This window comes from Odocoileus virginianus, chromosome 17, assembly GCF_023699985.2.
Source record: "Odocoileus virginianus isolate 20LAN1187 ecotype Illinois chromosome 17, Ovbor_1.2, whole genome shotgun sequence".
In the NCBI taxonomy this organism is placed as follows: Eukaryota; Metazoa; Chordata; class Mammalia; order Artiodactyla; family Cervidae; genus Odocoileus; species Odocoileus virginianus.
The window spans coordinates 58,534,350-58,557,415 of NC_069690.1; the positions used below are offsets into that span (position 1 = coordinate 58,534,350).

Here is a 23,066-nt window from a genome sequence, read left to right on the forward strand (position 1 = left end):
CTTGAGGCTTTAAAATTTTACTTCTTTGTGGTTTGAGGAAGCAGGAAGCATTCCTAAAATCTACAAAGCACAGACATTTGCCTGTCGAAGGGGATGGAGGGAGGTGGGGGAGCTTCTGTGGCTCTTCCGCTCGGAGACAAGCGACCTACGTCAGGTTTGCGTCCACACTGCCCCAGCGTCCGTGGGGGCGCTTCCCGGCCCCGGGGCACCTCCGGTCCGCACCCCGCCGCCTGGGCGGATCAGCAGGGTCATCAGCTCCCAGGTGGTCTGCGGGCGCAGGAAAGGCGGGGCGGGGCTGCTGCAGACGCCGGAGGGCCGGGCCTCCGCCCAGAGGACCAGCCAAACGGGGTCCATTTCCGCGCTGCTCGGGGTCACGTCCTGTGCCGGGCAGGCATCTTCACGTCTCGCCTGGTGCTCCCTCGGCGGCAGCCTGCGAGTCCGGCTACATAATCGCCCAAGTCCAGGGGCTGGTCTGACTCCTGCCTCCAAAGCCCCGGCGTCTTTGCTCACAGCGCGGGTGCGGCGCGCTCTCAAACGGGGACGCAGAGCGCTGGCGGCAACACAGCCCTGAGCCTGGTCTTCAGAGCGCACGGGGCCGCGGGGGCAGGGACCGCGGCGTCCCGGGGCAGGGACCGCGGCGTCCCGGTGCAGGCGCCGCTCACGCGGCCGGGCAGCGGCAGGCGGGGCGGCGGGGGTCGCAGCAGGGACGCGCGGAGGGATCCTGGCTGTAATCCGCCCGGGACACGCGGTCCCGGGCGATGTCGTCCAGCGCGCCCGCGAGAGCCGCCGCGACCCTGGGCAGCACCGCCCGGTACTGCGCGCCGCCCTCGGCCAGGGGCGCGGCCTCCGCGAGGTCAGCTTCCAGGTCGAAGATGAGAGGGCGCTCGTGGCGCCGCTCGGGGCCGACGCTCCCGTCGCAGGCTCGGGCTCCGCCTGGGGAGGGGACGGCAGAGACCCCGTCAACCCATCGTCGGCCCCAGGTGTGCAGAGCACCGCGGCGAATTCTGAGTGGTAACTGGTGTGAGCCCTGAACCGGCGTGCAGCGGAGAGACCGTTCACCCACACAAGTCTGAAGGGCTCAGCCGGGAACGCACACGGAGCTCACGGTGTGAATGCTACTAAGCTAGACAGGCCTGATAAACACTTCGTTTTCCACTAAAGTCCTTAAATGTTTATGCTAGGAGCGAAGACTATGGCCCAGGATGAAGGCATTTACCTACGATTGAAGACAAACTTCAACAGAGCCCACTCCTAACAAAGTATAAAAGCCAGCCTCCTCCAGTTTAAGGAGATTAGCTGATAATTAACAGCCCGTGAGGGGGCTTCCCTGCTGGCTCAGGGTAAAGAATCCCCTTTTCAATGCAGAAGGCTTGGGTTTGATCCCTGGGTGGGGAAGATTCTCTGGAGACGGTAATGGCAACCCACACCAGTATTCTTGCTTGGAGAACCCCGTGGACAGGGAATCCTGGTGGGCTGCAGTCCATGGGGGTCACAAAAGAGAGTCACGCATGACAACGACAAAACAACAACCTAGTTCACCTAAAAATCTCGTCCTCATCACAGGACACACAGGTCTTTCTCTGGTCTAATGTAGCAGATGTCAATTCATCTCACTCATCGAAAAGCAGGTTTAAGTCGTTCGGATGCAGAGTTTCAAGGATGGGGGTGAGAGAAGGAATCAGCTCCCTCAGGCTGTGTCCTCTTTTATCCTGTTCACAATTTTCACCCCATCTGTTGACATCTCCCTTCTCCCTTTGCTAACTCTCTTGGGAGTTGGGTGACTGCAGAGAAGAGCAGACCTCCCCTGGGTGTCATCATTCCTTTCTGGTTGTGATCATTTCCAACAGTCTTATTACGTCGTATGATCCTAGCATTGTGGTGCCAAGGCTTTTCTGGCTGGGTCCCGACTTCTGAAATTAACTCAGCCTGGAGAAACCATACCTCTTCGATAGAGTAATGTAAGGGCTGTAATCTAGACGCTTCCCATCTGAAAGCATAACAAATATCTGACTGGTTTGCATTTTAGGTCTCGGAGAGTCGCACATTCTTGTGGCAGTTTTAATATTCCTCAAGTGATGAACTCAAAGAACTGGTTTTGCTTTTGTGACACATTTTCTTTGGGGTCACTTATTCATGCTCAAGGCAAATAATGTTTGTTCTTTATTATATAATTCTTTGGAAAGCTCTGACCTCAAATAACTGAATCAAACTGGAATCCATATCATATCCCATATTTGGAAGGATTTTTTTTTTTTTTTGCATGGGCTGGGGAGAGGTCTTGTTTTTCATTCATTACAAAAAAGTGTTAGAGTTCCTACCAGATCCAAGGTTCTGTGTGAAGCACATCAAGAGGACAGAGATTAAAGAGCTGACAGAGCTGAGGTTGTGCTCAGACGCTCAGTCGTGTCCGACTCCTTGCAACCCCATGGACTGTAACCCACAAGGCTCCCAGCAAGGATACTGGAGTGGATTGCCATTTCCTCCTCCAGGGATCTTCCTCACCCAGGGATCAAACCTGTGATTCTTCTGTCTCCTGCATTGGCAGGTGGGTTCTTTACCACTAGCACCACTGGGAGTTGAGTTTAGAGGGCTTAAAACTACTAGGAGAAATAAAAGATGTATTTAAACAACTGGCATATTTGGTAAAATGTGATAAATATCAGAGTTCTCCATATCCTACCGGCTGGGAAGATGAAAAGGCATTCTGCCATCCAGGTGGCCTTAAAAGCTGAGAGGGACTTTAATCCGGAGGCCAAGGAGAGTCACTGCTCTGGAGAACTAAGGACGGGCTTCCCTGGTCATCCGCTGGATAAGAACCCGCCTGCCAATGCAGGGGATGCAGGTCTGGCCCCTGGTCCGAGAGGACCCCACATGCGGCAAGGCAGACAAGCCTGTGTCCACAGTTACTGAAGCCCGTGCGCCCTGGAGCCCGCACTCCGGAACAAGAGAGGCCGTCACGGTGAGAAGCCTGGCACCGCAACGAACAGCAGCCCCGCTCGCCACCGCTGCGAATGACCACGCACGCAGTGAAGACCCAGCACAGCCACAGACAAATAACACTTTTTTAAAAAGAAAAGAAAATACAGAACTTCCCTGGTGGCCCAGTGGTTAAGACTCTTTGCTTCCACTAAAAGAGATGCAGGTTTGATCCCCCCTTGGGGAACTAAGATCCTACACACCCTGCAGCCAGGAAAAAAAAAAAATGTGCAGGGACCCAGGATGGAGGGAGTTTGAATTCAGTTGGAAGCAAGAAGCCACTGGAAGGTTTTAAGAACCATCCTGATCTGGTACCAGGTTTCTAAAATACGTTAACATTTAAGACGCCCACAGGGTTAGTCAAGAAGTAGGAGACCTCAGTTTGCTAAACAGACCTTCTGTAACTATTTTCTGAAACAGTCTCTCCAAGCCTCCACTGAACATTCAGTCACCCTGGCCCTGCAAGTAGAACCATGGGGTGAAGTGTTTTTTCACAGGAGAAAGTACAGTGTAGACGCGCTGGGCCAGCTCCGAGCTGGCTGGGGAGCTCGGGAAGAGTGGGAAGACCTTGTTTGTGTATTTGTGGGTGTGGCGGGGCTCCTGGGACTGGATTTGGGGAAGACGCCATCAGAGATGCCGACTGTGACCCCAAAGGAGGGCAGCCGCCCTTGCCGTTAGGCCTGAGCGGGGGTCTGCGGGGCACCCCCCCCCCCCCGCCCCGACTCACCAGTGACGTAGAAGGCCTTGTACCGCTCCAGGCGGACGGTCTGAAGCGCTCCGTCCTCTCCGGCAGCCCCGCTGTTGGGGTGGAACAGCACCTGGGGAGGGGGGACAGGGCCTCCTGGTGAAGCGCACGACCCCCTCCCTGGACAGCAGGAGTGTCCTTGTCATGGTGCCTGCTCCCCTCACCGCCGAGCGCACCCCGTCCCCGCCCCCCGCCCCACACACGGCAGCCCCTGGTCCACATGGCCTACTCCCTGGAGCCTAAGCGGGTGGCGCTTCTCCGGGTCAGTTCATCTGAGTGGGTTACAGGTCTGGCTGGATTCCAAGCCCAGAACTAGCTAGGTCATCTGCAGGGTCTGGTGCAAAATGAGGATGGAAGAAACCTTGTCCCCAAATCAAGAATTTCAACTGTCAGCACAAGGAATTATGTTCATTATCCTCTGATAAACCATAATACAAAAGAATATAAGAAATAATGGATACATACATATAACTGGGTCACTTTGCTATGCAGTAGAAATTAACACAGTGTTGTAACCAACTCTACTTAAGTACTTTTTTGTGATTTCATTTTTATTTCTCTATTTGCTTGCCCCAGGTCTCAGTTGGGGCATGTGGGATCTAGTTCCCCGACCAGGGATGGAACCTGGGCCCCTGCACTGGAGCAGAGTCTAAGCCACTGTTCCACCAGGGGAGTCCCCTAAAATAAAATTTTAAAAATAGCTATTTTATTTTACTTACTACCCTTGGCCCCCAAATTACAGTTTTCAAGATGCCAGGGCATGCCGGGGGCATGGGTTCGCTACCTGGGGCAGGGTTGTGGGGTGGGGGGCTAAATCCTACAGGCCACAGGGGTCCCCCGTACCCCCCCCCAAAAAAGAAAAAAGAATCGCCCTCCAGAATGGAGTTCAGGGTTCCCAAGGGCAAAGTCTGGTAGGAAATAAATGACCAGCATCCTTGGAAAGCTGGGGGCTTTGGGCTGGAAGCGTGAGACCGCCCTGCTATTAATCATGACCGATACATATCGCTGGAAAGGCGCTTACGTGATTCAAAGTTTCCATGGAGCTAAAAAAAAATGAGAAACATCTGTTGGAGCAGTAAACAGCTGTCCCCCCCCCCCAGTTTCCCGGCCCTGAGCGGGTGCCAGCGAGGGTAGGCCCCCCCCAACACCTGCCACTTCCGAGCTCTCGTGACAGCGCCCGCGATCCCGGCGGCGTGATGACAGCAGGCCCCGTCCAAACAGGAAGAGGATCATAACTCAGAACCCTCACCCCTTCCAGCCCAAGGAAGCCAAGCCTCTCACCGCAGGAGGCTGTGTTGTTTGCTTCTGGAGAGGACAGGAAGTTGGGGGGGGGGGGCGCTTGGAAAACCTATTGTCAGCGGAGCTGCAACCTTACTCAGACACCCAGGAGATGGGAGCCCTGGTCTGTGGTTTAGAATCCTTGACACCGTGTGACTTTCAGTAACAGAATCTCCGCAAGGGCAGACAGTCTCAGGCAGGATGTTTACTCATGTTGCCAGGCACCGCTTCCGAAATCCAAGAGGAAGCAGAGTGGCTCACCCTCAGTCCGGTGGATGGGTTTGGAGAACTCTGTACGCGCACTTCTCTCCCCGCTGAGCCAACCGACGGTGGCGTTCTTGTTTATATCAACAAAGGAAGGAGGCTGGCGAATTTACACACGAATCACAGCTGGAGGCATTTCCTCCCCAGGGGACACGCAGTCCGAATTTCAAAGATAACTTTATCTTCTGCAAACATGTGCATCTTCTTGGTGGTTTTTCTTACCTGTTCGCTTTATTTGATCCTATCGCCGTTTTTCAAGCAGGAGGCATCTCCTTACTTTAAGCCCTGGAGGCCGGTGCCTAGGTGACATCCCCAGAAAGCCAGGAAGGGTCCCAGCCCTTCGGGTGGGGTCGCACAGACCCCCTTCTCCGAAAGTGGTCAGCCTTGTGCCAACCGCTCTGGACAGTGTCTCTGACCACTAGGGGCCTCTCTTCTCCCTAAGAGAGGTGATCAGTGGTCCAGAGAGGCAGACTCAACTGCTTCGACGACGCATGGTCTCCAGGGATGGACTGGGCGTTGAGTGACCACACAGCCCCAGGTTGGTCGGGGCAGAGCAGGTGCAGACCTGCTATGGAAGCCTTCCGCTGGCTGACCATTCTGAGCCTTGGACGTGTCAGCCTGGGGCGGGGATAAGACGTGACCAGCCGTGACGCTGCCACCTCCGGCTTCCAGCCGGGAGCCAGGCAAGCCCCGAGTGGGACCTGCGTGCGCCCCTGCGTGCCCCCTCTCCCCGCGCCTCCCTTGCCCGCTGCGGCTACCCTCAGTGCTTGGACACAGACCCCCCCAGACTGCAGGGTGTGCGGGAACGCACAGCATAGTCAGCAGCCATGGTTTTGAACATCACAGACAAGACGGCCCTGGCTGTCCACGAGGTGAGTGGGGAGAAGACCGCTCCGCAGGAAAACCGATAGCCCAGCACCTGCTCTCAGCGCGGGGCCCAAGGGGCGGTGCCAGGATGGGCAGGGCCAGGGTGCACGCGGCCCGTTGCTTCAGCTCACCAACTTGCCGCCACCTGTTTGCAAAACGGAAGCACCCAACGGCTGAGGCGTTTTGCATAGTTTTGAGATGACAATCTAGGGGTTCCTTCGAGCTTCTTGAAACTGGAATGGTTTTCTAAACCAACCCACAACCCATACCAGAACCTCGTAAGCCCAGAATATAGTTGAGGGTGAACACTAAGTTGTGTTTATTAAAACATACATGTGTATGCTGTGGGAGCGAATGAATATATTCTGAGTATTAAGGAATGTTCCAGACAGGTGGAAACGTTTAAATCTAACTTTTAAGGCTGTCATGTGCCACTGGGTGTCCCAGAATGTCTGATGCAGTGCCTTGCAGGTGATACGCAGTAACTGGTTACTGAATACGGAAACACACACATGTGCGCGTGCATGTCTGCACACACGTATGTGTGTGCACATCTCTATAATCACGCCTATGTTTCCCTCTGGGTCTTCCATCAGCAACTTCGAGAGGATTTACAGTTGTTTCTTCCGGGGCCGACTAGGAGAGACCAAGGTGGGCCCCGGGGTGAGAACCCTCCTGCCACCTCAGGAACTGAAAGAGATTCAGGTTCAGTCCCTGGGTCGGGAAGATCCCCTGGAGGAGGGCATGGCCGCCCACTCTAGCATTCTTGTCTGGAGAATTCCATGGACAGAGGCCATACTCCACGGGGTAGCAAAGAGTCAGACATGACTGAACCGACTTAGCACACACTCAGAAAATACCAAACTCAGGACCAGCGACAAACGATGCTGACCTCTCAGGTGCCTTTACTAACACTGCAGGAGTCTAGGCCTTGGGGTGACCGGGCCGGGCCCACAGGAGACGCACCCTGAAAGTCCCTGCAGAGCTTCTGGTGAGTGGTAAGGTGTGGTTGTTCCCCTTGGGTCACGGGGTGCTGTCAGCTCCACTCCAGCTGTGTCTCCACCCATCACACATCCCCACAAAACCCCAAACGACGCTGTGGCTTTTATCAGGCCGTCCTGCCGGGTCCCTGGGGCCCAGGTTAGTCACCGTGCAGCCCTGAAGAGGGGCCCCGTGAGTTTGCGGAAAGAGGCAGCCTGAGAAAGCAGGTCTCCGCCGGCTGTAGACGGAAGTTCCGCGCCCAGGAGCTGGCTCCCACCGGCGCTGGGACCGAGTTGAGGAGCCAACGTCCAAGCTTCCTGGTGACCTCAGTCGTCCTCCTGGACACTCAGGAGCATCTCTCTGCTGACGCAGTCAGCAACCCCCCAGGGCCACGTATCGCCAGCTCCCAGCCCAGGGGCAGGGAACCTTCAGGAACTGCCCCAGGACATTCGACTCACTTCCCTGTGACCCCCGGGAGGCCAGAAATAGACGCTTTGATGTGTGGGTCCCTAACTGGGAGGCCAGGCCCGGATCCCACCCGCCCCCTTCCCTCTTCCCACTTCCTCTTCCTTTTGGCAAAATGAAACAGAGAGAGACAGCCACGAACGCTTCCGGGAACGCCCTGAGAGGGGCCTGGGGGCTGGAGGACTGTGTGCGCTGAGTACTCCAGGAGCCGGGAGAGGTCAGGGCCCCCCAGGACATCATCCATCCATCCACTCACTCATTCATCCATCCCGTTCAGTCATCCAGTCATTCACTCAGTTCTCATTTATTGCATGCTGGCCAGGTACCAGACCCCGTGTTAAGCGTACTGAGAATTCCACGATGAGATTCCTGCCCTTGTGAAGCTTTCGTTCTGGCGGGGTCAGTGGAGGGGGGAGGCAGGGAGCCCCATGATACACAACACAGACACTGCTCACACATCCCATCCAGCTAAAAACTGTGCCTTCTGCCTATGTCATGTCAGAAAAGTAAATGATGTTGAGAAAAAAAAGAAAAAACCATTTGTTACAGGGAATAAGTACCCATGGACGCCCGCCCTAGGCCAAACTGCTACATAGAAATCTGGGTGATGAACTGGACTGACAGGAAGCAGAGCAGGGAGTGGAAAGAGGCTCCTCTCAAAGGAGGCCCCCTCCCCAGGGTCTGACGCACTGGACCTCCAGCGGCCACTGACGGGCATCTTCTGAGGATGGGCCTACCTGCACAGAAGCAGGCAGGCCAGCCTCCGGATGAGCCTGGAAGGACACGCGCCTCCTCCACTTACCCTGTGTCCCGTCTGCGCCCAGCCGAACAGCACCTGCGAGACGTCCAGACCGTCAAAGCGTCGTCCTCGGGGCAGGGGAGCCCCAGCCAGGGCCAGCACGGTGGGGAAGATGTCCAGCACGCTGCAGGAAGACCAGGCAGAGTCAGCCCCAATGTCCCCAGACCCTCTCCTGGTCATCCTGGGTCAAGACCCACCCGGACAGCCCCCAGCACGGGCTGTCTCTCTGCCCGGGTTCAGTCCCTGGGTCAGGAAGATCCCCTGGAGAAGGGACTGGCAACCCACTGCAGTGTCCTTGCGTGGAGAACCCCATGGACAGAGGAGCCTGGCTGCTGCCGCCCACAGGGTCGGAAAGAGTCAGACACGCCGGGAGCTCTGCTCCATCCTCTGCGACGGCCGAGCCGGGAAAGGCTCTGAAGAGGGGCTCTGCGACGGGACGGGTCAACGGACATGAGTTTGAGCAAACTCCGGGAGTTGGTGATGGACAGGGAGGCCTGGCGTGCCACAGTCCGTGGGGTCGCAGAGTCAGACACGAGTGAGAGGCTCAACGGAACTGAACTGATGTGTGTGTATAACTTTTACTTTGCCCTACAGCAGAAACGGACACATTCGACTCCAGTAAAAATTAATTTTTACAAATAAATGAAAAGAGAACTATGGGGCTCTACCTGTCACCGCCTGGGCCTCCACCTTCCGCTGAGCGGGAGCAGCGTGTGACCAGCATCTGCAGGGGAATACTCACTTCATTTCCCTCCCTGGGTCTCACTTGTGTTTAGAATGCGGTCACGGGTGACACGTCCCGTCCCGTTTCATTCAGCCCGTTTGTTCCTTTTACAAACTAGTCCATGTCTGGGGGCAGGAGGGGAGGTGCTCGGTCGGGCTGGACTCTTTCCGACCCCGTGGACTGTAGCCCACCAGGCTCCTCTGTCCATGGGATTTTCCAGGCAAGAATGTTGGAGCGGGTTGCCATTTCCTCCTCCAGAAGAGCTTCCTGACTCAGGAATGGAACCCACGTCTCTTGCATCTCCTGCACTGGCAGGCGGGTTCTTCACTGCGTGAGCCGCCTGGGAAGCCCTGGTCCGTGCTGAGGGCAGGAGAAAAGGCAGCGCCCCGCGCCGTGGAGGAGCGCCACGCTCACAGCCCCGCCACCCGCAGGCGGCCGCGACGGCGGTGTTCCCGCTCTGGTGTTCTCTGAAGTCGCGCGCTACCCTCTGCCTCTACCCCAGGGCACATCTCTCTCCTGCATTCTGGTCAGAAAAGAAGTTCCTGCAGGCACAGAGCTGCGAGACTGAAGGCCAGGCCCACCGAGAGTCGGCGGGACTCAGTGGAGACCCACGGTCCGGCCCCGTGAGGCTGGACATCCCTGGGAGGGGGTCTGGAGGGGAGCCTCCCCAGGAAGGGGTCTCAGAAGGGACTCGGCAGGCCATCCGCTCCGCTCCCCCGGCCCAGGGCTCCGGCCACAGCAGAGGCTCCCCCTTGACTCGGAATAGGGGTCTCTGCTCTCCCTTTGGCCTCCACAGTCCACGGGGCCGGCAGCTTGTCTCCTGCGACGCTCCTTCCAGGAGCTGGCACCCACACACGTGCAGAGGCAGGAAGGGCGGCAAGCCCTCGTGGAGCACGGAGCAGTCCAGAAACAGGTCCAGAGTCGGGGGCGGTGGGGGGGCGAGGGAGGGATTGGGGGGGTGGGGGGAGGAGGCAGAGGGCACCCCAAACACGCGTGCAGAGACAGGAAGGGCAGCAGGCCCTCGTGGAGCACGGAGCAGTCCAGAAGCTGGTCCAGAGTCGGGGGCGGTGGGGGGGAGAGGGAGGGATTGGGGGGGTGGGGGGAGGAGGCAGAGGGCACCCCAAACACGCGTGCAGAGACAGGAAGGGCAGCAGGCCCTCATGGAGCACGGAGCAGTCCAGAAGCTGGTCCAGAGTCGGGGGGGTGCGGGGAGGGAGGGGATGCAGGGGGAGGCTGCTTCCTAGAAGTGAGGACACGACCTTGGGGCAGGTGTGATCTGCAGGCAGGAAGTGAGAAGTGGGGGGCTCTGGCGGGTCGGTTTGGGTGCAGAGGCCTGAACTCTGGGTCTGGAGTGAGGCAGGGGCTGGCAGAAGCCCCTCTGAACTGTGAAGAAGCGGGAACCAGCCCAGGGCGTGGGGAGCACGCTCTTCAGCCTCTCTCAGTTGCCATCCTTCCCGCGTGGGATTCGCTCGAGTTACCCCCGGGGGAATCTAAGTGCCCCCCTTCTTGGCCCGGGTCCCGTGGAGGAGGCTGGAGAGGCTGCAGCTCCCCCAGCACCCCCAGGTCCCCCCCGGAGACCAGCAGTTTCATCAGCACCTTCCAGGGAGCAGAGCGCGCCCAGAACATCAGGAAAACCCGACACCAAAGCCCGCACGTCCGTGAGAGAAGAGTGCAGCCCGGAGTGGGTTCGTCAGGACCACCCGCCCCCCCAGAGCCTGCTGCCAGACACAGCAATGGGGACGCGGTCTTGAAAGGGGAGGCATGGCTGGGCCTTGCCAGGGAGGGTGGCGCCTGGCCCACGGGACCCCCTCAAGGGCACTGCCTGCTTGTAGCTCCTTCCGGACCCTCTGCCTCGAGACAGCTGCACCCCCTGCATGCAGCGGCCTGCCTTTCTGATCTGGGAGAGAGCCGTGCCCCCTCGCCCAGGGGACTATCTGCTTTCCTAGCAAAACAGACCCTTAGCTGTTTTCCACATGAGGTTATTTCACGTCCTTCCTGCCCCGATCGTCACTGTGGACTTGGCCCAGGAGCCCTCACGAGAGTGGATCTCGGTTCTAGACAGAGATGGGGCTCCCAGCTCAGGTGCGAGCAGACCCATCCCTTTCTGCACACAACCCAGGGCGTCGCACTAGAGCTCTGACTCAACCAGCATGAGTCTCCTCCCAGGGGGCTCATGGAACTGCCAGGGGACGTTCCGGTCGTCACAGCTGGGGCTGGGGGAGCCGCTGGCATCTAGAGACCAGGGATTCTAGCAAACATCCTCAAACGCCTGGGACACCTTCCACCATAGAAAATGGTCCGGCCCAAAACGTCAGCAGCGCCAAGGTCGAGAAACCCCACTTCAGGGCTTTAGGGTCAGACCTCGGGCACTTCCGGCGTGTGCTGCCAAGCCCTGCCCTCCCGAAGGGACATCAGCTCCAAAACAGCAGGATCTTTCGGTCTGCTGCTGCTGCTGCTAAGTCACGTCAGTCGTGTCCGACTCTGGCGACCCCACAGATGGCAGCCCCTCGGGCTCCTCTGTCCCAGGGATTCTCTAGGCAAGAACACTGGAGTGGGCTGCCATTTCCTTCTCCATCGGTCTGATGAGCCTGTCCCAACATCCGGTCCCTGGAGCCATGCCTGATCCATACTGGACACAACGATCCATCTTCAGTGAAGAATTTTATGATTTGGTTTTGGGCGTGGGGGATCCTAGCTCCCCAACCAGGGATCGAGCCTGCACCGCCTGCACTGGAAGGCAAAGGCTTAGCCACTGGTCGGCCAGGGAGGTCCCCAAGGTGGGCTTCCTTGGGGACACTCGCCAGCGAGCCCCTCAGTCAGCTGTCACCTCTGAAGCCTGAAACAATCAGCTCACGGATGCCGCTGCATCGTGGCACCGTGACTGACGGAAGGCACAGACGCCCTTCACAACTGACAACAGCATGCTTGGCTGCTGGTGACGTCACCCGCGAGGTGGCCGAGTTCCTTGTGCACGTCCAGCCCAGCACGTGAACCCCTGGCCTGACTGCAGCGAGTCAGGCCCAGAAAAAGCAGCCAGCCTGACGTCACAAACTCCAGCCCGAGTTGTTGTTCGCACCTGCTGGTCACCCCCCTCCCCGACGGTACTGGGCTGACCAGGGGCTCCTGGGGGCCCAGAGGCTGCAAGGGGCAGTGCCTGGGCACCCGCTGCGCTGGCATCACAGCTGGTTACCCATCTGTCCCCCTGGCTTCAGTCCCCCCACCCCATCCCTCCCCTCAGGACGCGGGAGGACTCCAGTGAGACGTGCCCTCCTCCTCTGGGCTGTGTTCTCTAGCCCAGGACCCAACTGGTTGACAGCAAAGGACCTTTGGAACTAGAAAATTAGTCTTTAACCAGAACAAAGCCTCTGAGTGTGTGAGCAAGCACCTGGGCCCCCCTGCCCATGGGTACGGGGCAGCCACGAGGAGGACACCCCCCCAGTTAGGAGTCACGGCTGCGTGGTGTTGCGTTCAGGACGTTCACCGTGGCCAAGCCCTGTGCCCAGGACATGGCCTCCAGGTCAGCCTCGATAAGGAGATCAGCGTGATCTGAGATGTGATCACGTTGACAGTTGTCCTGCGAAGAAAGCAGGTGCTTCTTTGTAGAAGCTTCTTAGGCAGAGGCAGGAAGAAGGTCCTCAGCCAAGGATTCAGCCTCTCCTCCCCAGCCAGAGGGCCCCTCCTTCCCTCTCCTCTCCAGGGCACGTGAATGCCTAGACCCCTCTCTCAGGGCCATCGGTTCCGAGTGACCCACCTCGGACACCTGCCCTACCCCAAGTGGGGAGTCATTCGTGCACAGTGGTGTGTTCTCCCCCGCTCCCCACAGCCAGCTGGCGTGCGTGCATGCTAAGTCACTTCAGTCGTGTCCGACTCTTTGTGGCCCCATGGACCTTGGCCTGCCAGGCTCCTCTGTCCATGGGATTCTCCAGGCAAGAACACTGGAGTGGGTTGCCATGCCCTTCTCCTGACCCAGGGTTGGAACCCGGGTCTCCTGCATTGCAAGCAGACTCTTTCTCATCTGAGCCACCAGGGAAGCTTAGCCCAAGCGGTGATGATGCTCCTGCAGACGCCACTGCGAGCAGTGTTGACGGCCGTGCAGCCCACCAGGCGCCCTCTTCCCAGAGATGGTCTCCCCGGAGGAGGGCTTGCAGAGCCCCCCGTGCTCCTGCCGTAAGGAGCTCAGGCTGGCCTGCAGGCAGCTCCGCACGGCTGCGGTCTGAGGCTGGGAAGGCCCTGTGGACGCCTGCCCAGAGTCGGCGAGGGGGAGGTCTCCAGTCATCCGAGCACACGCCTTCTCCTTGCATCTCAAGGAAACTGCGGGGGGGGGGGGGGTCGTACCTCAGCAGAGCTGCGCTGGTGACGTTGCCGGGGACCCTGCCGGGCCAGTAAGCCAGGGCCGGGACGCGGTGCCCCCCTTCCCAAGTGGTCTGCTTGGCGGGACTTCCTCCTGCAAGGCAAGGAGGCAATCGGTTCTCTGGGAGGAGCAATCCTTCCTGTCAGCAGTCCTTCCTCCCCGTCCTTCCTTACTGGGATGCTCTGAGCGCTCCCCGTAATTCCAGCAAAGGCCCGACTTCCCTTGGTAATCAGCCATTTTTATTCACCTAGTTAATCCCTTTCAGTGTGTGTGTGTGTGTGTTCAGTCGCTTAGTCGCGTCCGACTCTTGCAACCCCATGGACTGTAGCCTGCCAAGCTACTCGGTCCACGGGATTCTCCAGGCAAGAACACTGGAGTGGGTCGCCATTTCCTTCTCCAGGGGGACCTTCCCGACCCAGGGATCAAACCCACTGTCTCCTGCATTGGCAGGCAGATCCTTTACTCACTGAGCCACCTGGGGAGTCCAGTCTCCTTCAATACGTGCTTTTATTTTACTGGATAAAGGTGTAAACTGCTGCCTCTGTCCCTCTTTATGGAATCATGTCCCCTAATTCCCTCACTCCACTGATGACCGTCAGCTTGCCTGGCTTCTTCACTGACTGGCTTCCTGAGGACCTGCACACCATGACCCGGCAAACAGCCTGCACACTCAGACACAGTAGGCCTTCAACAAACACCTGTCAAATTACGGATGAATGAACGTGTCTTCCTACAGGTCATGTTGAGGATGGGAAATAAAATCATTTGACTAAAGGCAGAAAATCCCCCCAGCTATTTGATCTGGCATAGATTCTGTTGTATTTTCCCTTTGCCTCACTCCCCCCCTCCACCCGCCGCTTTTGTCTGCCTTTATTTTTGAATGAATGAGTTGTTCCGATGTTGTGGAGACAGCATTCATAATAGCTCCGACCTCTTACCTCTCTTGGGGAGGTAAGAACAATCTATTTGCAATCTACGAATTTCCACTGGGTAATTAAGGGAATTCTTTATGTAACTACCAAGTCAAAAGTGACCAGCAGTGTAACGGTGACCAGCAGGCTGGAAGGGATGAGGTCATGCCTTATGGAAACATCCTGAATACACGTTGTGTTGAATTAACCATGACCATCCCCACCACTCCCACACACGCCCCGACTTCAGCCCAGCTGAGCCAGGAATTCCACACAGTTAGCGTGTCAGAGGCCTTCCAAGGCGAGGCTCTGTGTGCCTCACACAGGCCGCGGTCATGCAACGGCCTTATGTTTGGCTGGCGTGAACAGGGATGGGGGGAGAAGACCAGGCTGCCGGCATTCTGCAGCGCCCACCCCGCAGCGAAGGCAACCTTTGAAGTCCCTGGCCCAGCTCGCAACACCGGAAATGCCCAGCATTCTTGGAATTTTCTCATAACCAGTTCTGGAGTCCCCCCAAGTGTTGAAGTAAGAAATAAAACACCCACCAACTCGCGTCCGTGTGGACGGTTCCTGTGTAGGGGTGTGGGGCTCTTGGAACCAAGTGGGCCTGGTGGGAAACTCTGTGGCCTGGCCCGGGATGTCTCGAGCACCTGGTTGCCATCCAGAGTCCTGCTGCCCAGAAGGACCCAGAGCGCCCTCCCATCATTCACGCACATGGAGCAGAGAATCCGGCGCTGCTGGGGCACTCCCACGTGGCTGCAGAATGCATGACTTATGCCTCTGCTCCGGGCCAAGAGCAGGGTGGGAGCGTCGCACGTGCGGGAGCCCTGCACACATTCATCCCCCACCCACCAGGGGCGTTTCCAGGGACGCTTGGGGAATAGGTGGGTGAGAACATGGAGTCCACTTATTTGCAAGTCCATGGAACACAGTATCCCGATGAACTTGCTTAGCCCCAGAAGCTAAGGAAAAGTGAAGGCTTCGATTCCAAGAAACCAGTCAGTGATTCTGCGGGTCAACCAGAAGGCCCAAACTGGGGGTGTGTGCAGTGATGGGACTGTGGGCACCAGAGTCAGCACTGGAGTTGCATCTCTGCCTCCAAGATGTTTCCAGAGGGTACACTGGCCCCTGGGCTTCCCAGGTGGCACTAGTGGTAAAGAACCCTCCTGCCAATGCAAGAGGCATGGTTTCGGTTCCTGGGTGGGGAAGATCCCTGGGCGGAGGGCATGGCAGCCGTCTCCAGTATTCTTGCCTGGAGAATCCCATGGACTGAGGAGCCTGGCTACAGCGCATGGGGCAGCCAAGAGTCAGACTCGACAGCACACACACACACAGGCTGTAGTTAGTAAATCTGCTAACTGGTCCTCGCCACTAGGGGTTCTGCTCATTTGCCATAATCTTCTGTATCGTTCTTTTTCAGATGATTAACTTCCCTTATTCTTTTTCAGAGAAAAATATGTCGATGTGTTTGCCTTATTTCAGCAAAGAGTTGAAAGCTGGAGCGGTGAGGAGGGATTTGGCCCGTGATGAAACATGTACAGGTCAACAGAGTGGGCAGCCACCTGCAAAGATTAGGAATCAGCGGAAAGAGAGCAGAAGGCTGGCTGAGGGAGCCTGTTGGTGTGGACATTTGCAGGGGGGTGGGGGGCAACCCCCCATCTATGTTTTGAAGACTGGCCGGCTGACACCTGTCTGTGCCCTGGCTTCTGGCTTTACCAGAAAGACACATTGATAAATTCCAGCCATGCCCACAAGCCTTGTACTTGAAAGGAATTTATCTCAAGAGCCCAGAGTGCAGGTAAGCAATTATAAATATATATATGTATTTATATACATACACACACCCCACATCTTCTCGCTCCAAATTCCAGTATCCAGTATGTCGTCAGCGTTGCTAGGGTGGACCGACTTTGAAAGGTTCGGCTGGCACTGCTGGTGGGCCCCCGGGGCTGATGCCTGATAGCCAAGCATCTGATGATGAGAAACACCTGGCGCTGTGTGCTGGGCTTTATCCGCACCAGCAAGTACGGAAACCCACGGTAGCCAGCCCCGGCCCCCTGACACCCTTCAGCGACACCTGCTCCTGCTAACGGGCCCTCAGCTTGCGTTTAACATGGGAGTAGTGGCACCAGTGTTAAAGGAGTTGCCTGCCGATGCAGGAGACGTAAGAGATGTGGGTTCGGTCCCCGGGTCGGGAAGATCCCCTGGAGGCGGGCCTGGCAACCCACTCCAGGGTCCTTGCCTGGAGAATCCCATGGACAGAGGAGCCTGGCGGGCTAGAGTCCATGGGGTCGCACAGAGCTGGAGATGACTGAAGCGACTTAGCAGACACACACTAGTAACAATAATTTCTCCAGTTAACTGAACCTCTTCCAAGTACCAAGTTAAGTGCACCCCTGAACTCTCCCATAATCCTTAGGGCACCTTTGTGAGCTGAGCACTGTTAGTCTTCATTTTTCAGATGCAGAAGTTGAAGCTCAGAGAGGTTAAGTCATTTGCCCAAAGTCACACAGCGAGGAAACAGTCAAGTCAGGATTTGAGTCCAAGGCTGACTACATGGCTGGCACCCTCAGTCATTAAGAACTTCTAGGACCTTCCAGGACTGTGATTCCCATCCCCATATGCAGACTCGAGTCACTAGGGGAGCTCTGAAGAAATACTCATGCAAACGTCCATTTCCCAAAGATTGTGAGTTAATTGACCTGAGCTGGGGTCCAGACACCAGGAAAGCTCTGTAAAGGTCTCCTGGTGAGCTCACGTAGAGCGCGCCAGTTCCAGGGCAGTAAGAGAGGGGACACGATACATCTCGAAACTAAACATAGCGTGTGTCTATAATGACAGGTTTTATGTGGCCTGCGCCTTTAGGCCCCGGAGAACAAAGGTGACCTACATTACAGTGAGTAAGAACAACAGTTGAGTCCAGCCCGTAAAGTAACATGTGCAGTTTTTAATTTCAAAAGCTCTTTGTTCATGGACAGCAACCTTCATCCTTGGACCAGTCGCAGTGGCATATCCAAAGCATCCGTTGAATTTGGCTTTCTGCTGAGAGACCACGTGCGACGGCCAGGAGAACGCATTTCGATTCACTTGTGGTTAGTTATGAGTCTAATTAAGGCCGAACCTCTTAGTTAAAGCAATAAATATTTAGCCTCAGCAACCAACACATAAACAGAAGCGTGATTCATGAGTGGCTTACTTCCTCCTCCCTGGCTGTGCGAGCAGAGACCGTTCCATGATGCATGGAGGAAGCACCACCTCGGTCCACGTTCAGACACACGGGCCGGTCCCAGCGAGGGGCCCTCCCAATGCCACGGCCCCTGAGTCAGAGGGCAGGGCTGCTCACACAGAGGCTGGCAAGCCTCTCCGCACACGGAGCCACCAAGGACCCCTGGAGATGCTGGTTTTGTAAGTCTCAGGCGGGGCTGTCATTCCAGGCCTCTCTGACAGCAGTCTCTGGGGACCAGAGGCTGAGAAACAGCAGTAGGTTAACGGGAGAAGGCCTTCTGGTTGTGAGGCCTCGGGCGGTACGCAGGATCTGAACAGCCCCAGCAGGGATCTCCCACGGCCCCTGCATCGCAAGTGCAGGGTCTTAACTGCTGGACACCAGGGATGCCAGGCAGAAATCTTAACGTCCCTCTGTCTCCTCCTCCTCAGGCGTGAAGGGGGAAAGTGACTGTACTGGTCTCATGGGACGCTGGAAAGCGGACGTCAGACAATGTATATAAAGTTCTGAGCAAGGCCCTTGGGCACCGTGCCTGCCACGGGAGTGCCCAACAAACGCGAGCCAGAAAAAAGCCAAACAAAACAAAGGCACGACAAAACCCCCTACGGACAGAAACCGGCAGAAGCTGCGTCCTGGCAGCTCGGGCACTGAGTTCAGGCCTCTGACAACGTGCTTTGGTGTGAAGCGGACTTTGCTTTTGAACTGAATCTGAATGTCGTTAGACAGGAGCCCTCTGTCCCACTGACCGAATCCCTAGTCCTGTCCACAACGGGCGACAACAAGCTGTGTTCATTTAAACTACCTGCGCGGCCCCTCGAGCCGCTCATATGAGTGTCTCAGGGCAGAAGAAGGAGCCCACATTCTGTAAACTTCTAAAGAAGCAGGCTTCGTTTCTAAATATAAATACGTGCCTTTGCCAAGGATGCCCGGAGCTCACACACTAGTTTTCTAGAAACACACGGCAACCAGGCCTCTGGTGGGGCCAAGGACTCCAGCTGGCCCGGGGTGGCCATGAGTGGGGTGGGGGCATTCTGAGCCTGGTGGCCAGTGGCCCACAGGGGACATCACTTGACTCCCACTGGTCCCAGGAGGGCCGGCTGCCAGCATCCTCCCCACCCCGCACCCCCTCTCTGCACCCCCGTACTCCCTCTGACCCCTGACCACCCCCCACATCCCCTCTCACCCCTGCCCGCCTCCCCGCCCCCCACGGGACAGACAGCCCAGGCGGCAGAGCCAGCTTCCCAGTGGGAAAGGTTATGTAAGCGCCTGATAGCATCGCGTTACAACCAAGGTCTCCCAGAAGGCGAGGATGCCAAACTCAACAGCATGTTTCCTCATCACCAGGGGGAGGAAGGAACAGCTCTGCTCTTCAAATAAAACAAGGAAAGATTTTCCAGACAGAGAAGCCGTCCGTTAGGGGACAAACAAGGTGCTAGTTCAGTCCCGAAGAGGAAGTAGGTCTGGAGCGGGGAGGGAGGGCCGCTGCTGCGACGCGGGGTGGGGGTGTTCAGGTTCAGCAGCGGCCCGTGCCCTGGGCCCCTCTGCTTGGGGGAGGCCAGGGCACTCTGAGGTGCCCCCTGCCCCCGGCTCAGCCTCTCACCCCCGCGGGGAGCCGGCCAAGCCCCACGCAGCATCCTCGCCCAGCACGGGACGAAACGCCGCTCCAGGAGACGCTGCCTCATCCCATCAGCTGAGCACCGCCCGGGCCAGGAGAGGAAGGGAGGACGGGGAGGGGGCGCCAGCGCGTGGCCTGCCGTCCTGGGCCTGGCGGCGGGGGAGCGGGCGGCGCTCCGGGTACTGTTTGTCCCACTCCGTTGTGAAAACATGGACCGTCTTCTCGGTTTCATCGACCCTCGGGACGGGCCCGCTCCCAGCAGGACACACAGGCCCCCACTGACCAGGCACCTGCCTGAAGACAAGCCGGTGGCCCAGCGGGACCCTGGCCACACCCCCCCCACCTGGGCCCTGCCTGGCCCCCCGGAGCCCCCTGTAGCGTCCCGGGCAGAGGGGAGGGAGACAGCTGCGGCCAGGGTGGCGGGGAGCCGATGCGGAGGTTGAGGTCGGGGCAGAGCTCAGCCCACGGCCAGGGGCACCTGCGTGACCCCCCGAGAGAAGCAGAGGCGCCCAGCCCCACCGCATGCTCAAGCGCTGCGTCCCACGGAGACGCAGCCAGACCGGGCAAGGCCGTGCCACCCCCTCCCAAAGCTGTTATCTCAACACGAAGGAGCCCCAGCCTCAGGGCAGAGTTTCCCGCCACCCCGCAAGGTGGGTCTCCACCACTTGCAGAGGGGGACCCTGGGCTGGAAGGGCCCAGGCCTTCGGGCACCAGATGCTCAGCTGAGTCGGACCCCGGCTCCCGGAGGCCCCTCTCCACCTTCCCACTCTGCAGCCCACGGATTCAGAAGCACTCAGACAGTCAAAACCAGAGTCTCCTGGACGACCACAGTGGGCAAAGAAGACAGGCAGGGTGTTCCATGCGTTGGGGCAGTCGGTCAGGGATGACAAGCACGTGGGTGGAGGTGAGCCGGGTGCTGGGCAGACCCTGCAGTCCCCTCGATCGGCGGCCCCGGGGAAGCCCCTACCCTGCTCAGGCTGCGGGCCCCTCACTGGGCCTCTAAGGCGGCGGGGGGCGGGGCGGGGGGAGACGGCTGAGCCTCTGAGCCGGCACTGTTTGAACATGACCCCTATTCATCAGCTGACTCGGTAGAAACGAGGTTCGTGCTGGCCCCAGCCCTGGCTGCACCCCCTATCTCAGCCTTCACAGCTCAACCCCGTGCCTGGGGAAGCGGGCGAGAGGCGGTGAGTGCTCGCAGTGTGTGTGTGGGGGGTTTCTTTGGGGTGATGAAACTTTGGGGGACTCAGCAGAGGTGAGAGGATGCGTTTAAGGCCAACACACAAAGCTCTGACTCCCACACCAGGAGATGATGACCACAGTAAGTTCAGTGACCGCTCGCCATCTCATATAGCTACGAGATCATAGAAAAAGCCTTCTTTTCCCTTGTGAAGAATTTGATATACATAGCACATGGCCTCATGTATAAACCCACAAACACCACATCTTCCCCATCCATTCATGGACGGACGGACACTTCCTGGGGCTCAGTGGTCAAGAACGCGCCAGCAAATTCAGGAGACGCGGGTTTGATTCCTGGGTGGGGAGGATCCCCTGGAGGAGGGCGTGGCAGCCCACTCCAGTGTCCTGGCCTGGAGACTCCCATGGACAGAGGCCTGGTGGGCTGCAGCCCAGGGCGTCACAGAGAGTCCACACGACTGAAGGGGCTCAGCGCTCACAGTTCATTCTAATGATGAGTCAGAGTCCCTTCCGCACCGCGCCCGACTCTGTGTCTCTTCTCTTTCCATTTATAAGTTCCTCCTCTCTCTTCCCTACAACATATTTGCAAGCCCGGTTCACTGGTTTAAAACTGCCTCCTAAGAGACAAGATGAGACAGGTCCTCAGACAAGAGGTCAGAGGTCACCTTCTTAGGGAACAGAAAGAGCCCCAGAGAGGGACCGCTTCCTACAGTCGTGTCCCCTCAACCTTGGCCTCCACGCGGGCAGGATTTTCACCCTTGAGAGTGAAGTGATCGCAGTCCCCTCTGACTGAGGACGGCACCCGGCCCGAGGGCACATCAGGACAGAGAAGAGGGTCTGCCCCCAGTGAGCGCAGGAACCACTCCCGGCGGCGCTGGCTTTCTCTGGGTGATGGCTGCAGATTAGAGGATCTGCCTGCCAGTGCAGGAGACGCGGGCTTGATCCCTGGTCTGGGAAGACCCCACAGGCCTTGGAGCAGCTAAGCCCGTGCGCCCCAACTCCCCAGCCCACGTGGAGCCCCGCTTGGAGCCCACGCTCTGCAACAGCAGAAACCGCTCGTGAGAAGGTCACACACTGCAGCTAGAGAAAAGCCTGCTCAGCAACAGAGGCCCACCCCAGACAAAAATAAATACACACACAAAATTATTTTGTAAAAAACCTTCCTCCACCACCCAGAGGCAACCACTGCCTCGCGTTTTGTTGCGTCTGCGGAGAGTTTTCTGAGACTATATATACTCAGCGTTAGACAGTAAGATCACACTTTACATATGGTTTTGTGACCTGCGTTATTCACTGGAAAGTATTTCATGTCACTGTTTCCAGGTGAGTCAGAGGCACCGTTTTCGGTGGCTCCTCGTGTTTCTTTAGATGCCTGTGCCACGACTCCCTGCAGCACTCCTGTCTCGCTGGACACTTGGGTTATGTGTGTGTGTGTTTGTTTAAATCGACAGCACTGAGCATTCTCTTACATACATTGTTGAGCACCTGGCTAACTATTTCTTGAAAACAAATTCTTAAAAGAGAAATCAAAGCACCGTCCGTCATGCATATTGTTTAAGACTTTCATCCGTACTCGAATTGTCCCCCGCAGCACTGCCTTTCAGAGGGTGAGGGCCCTGTGGGGAAGAGCAGATGGGTGCTGAGCTGAGGCTGAAGGATGTTTAAATAGAGAGGCAGTGCGGCTCAGCAACCTCGACGTGGTAGCAACCTGGCTCCGAATTCCCCAGTGTGTGACTCCAGGCCAACTTCTTAGCCTCTCTGAGCCTCTTTCCTCAGCTGTAAATGGAGTTATTACTACCTGCCTCTCATGAAGGTTTAGAGACGACACATACAGAAGCCTGGCATGATTGTGCACTAACCATTTCTTAGTGAAGTAATGGTTGAATGGATGAAGGGATGACTGTGAAAAAGGAAAGAAAAGAAAGGAAGGGGGAAGAGCAAGGTCGTCAGGACGAACGCAAAGGCAAGTGTGTCTGCTGGACGGCCCTCAGCCTGGCCTCTGAGGCAGGGCTAACGCCCTGGAGGAAAGGAAGGGATGCCCGAAAGCATACCAACTTTCTCCATCCCAAACTGTTTCTTTTCTGGGAGCTGGTGCCTGTGAGTAATCTGTTCCTGTGTCACAAACAGGCCCCAAGGCCGGGAGATAAATCGGTCCTCCCAGAGGTCAGGTCTCCTGTCCCCACCCCCGGTGGAGACCTTACCTCGACGAGCCTGCCACAATCCGGTGAAGGGCCCCACACTCCCGGCCAGCTCACACTTCTGAGCCCACGGGCCATTGTCCCCTAGAAACCAGGAAAGGCAGCACAGAGTCAGTGGGCTGCGGGACACCGCCAGCCGTGGCCCCACACCCCCGTCCTCGCCACGAGTGGAGACAAGGACTTGTGAAAACAAGTGTGAGGCGACCCTTGGAGGGCCACCTTTTGGGGCGAGGGCGTCTGCCTCCCACAGGCCCGTAGAGACGTGGGCTGCCCCATGCAGGAGTCTGGCCTCTGGTTATGGACTCAGCAGTCCCGCTACCAGTGCCTTCAACTCAGCAACTGTTCGCTTTTTCTTTTGTGGCCACACAGCCTGTGGGGCCTGAGTTCCCTGACCGGGGATCGAACCCGCGCCCCTACATTGGGAGCGTGGAGTCCTACCCACTGGGCCACCAGGGAGGTCCCCAGCAGCTCC

At 57.5% G+C, this 23,066-nt stretch overlaps 1 protein-coding gene across 19 annotated transcripts in view; it reads right to left on the bottom strand.

Moving 5' to 3' along the window:
• Window position 1: 1 nt before the first annotated feature.
• The window catches only part of ARSG (arylsulfatase G), a 104,633-nt gene continuing 81,568 nt past the window's right edge, over window positions 2–23,066 (bottom strand). For 9 of the 19 annotated variants that reach the window (XM_070480101.1, XM_070480093.1, XM_070480088.1 and 6 more), the window contains 4 exons: window positions 22,598–22,678; window positions 8,379–8,499; window positions 3,704–3,794; window positions 2–933 (listed from right to left, as the gene is read on the bottom strand). In XM_070480101.1, the coding sequence (XP_070336202.1) occupies window positions 151–933; window positions 3,704–3,794; window positions 8,379–8,499; window positions 22,598–22,678 (1,076 nt within the window). In that variant the 3' untranslated portion in view covers window positions 2–150. The other 10 variants (XM_070480094.1, XM_070480097.1, XM_070480095.1 and 7 more) reach the window with 8 other exon arrangements.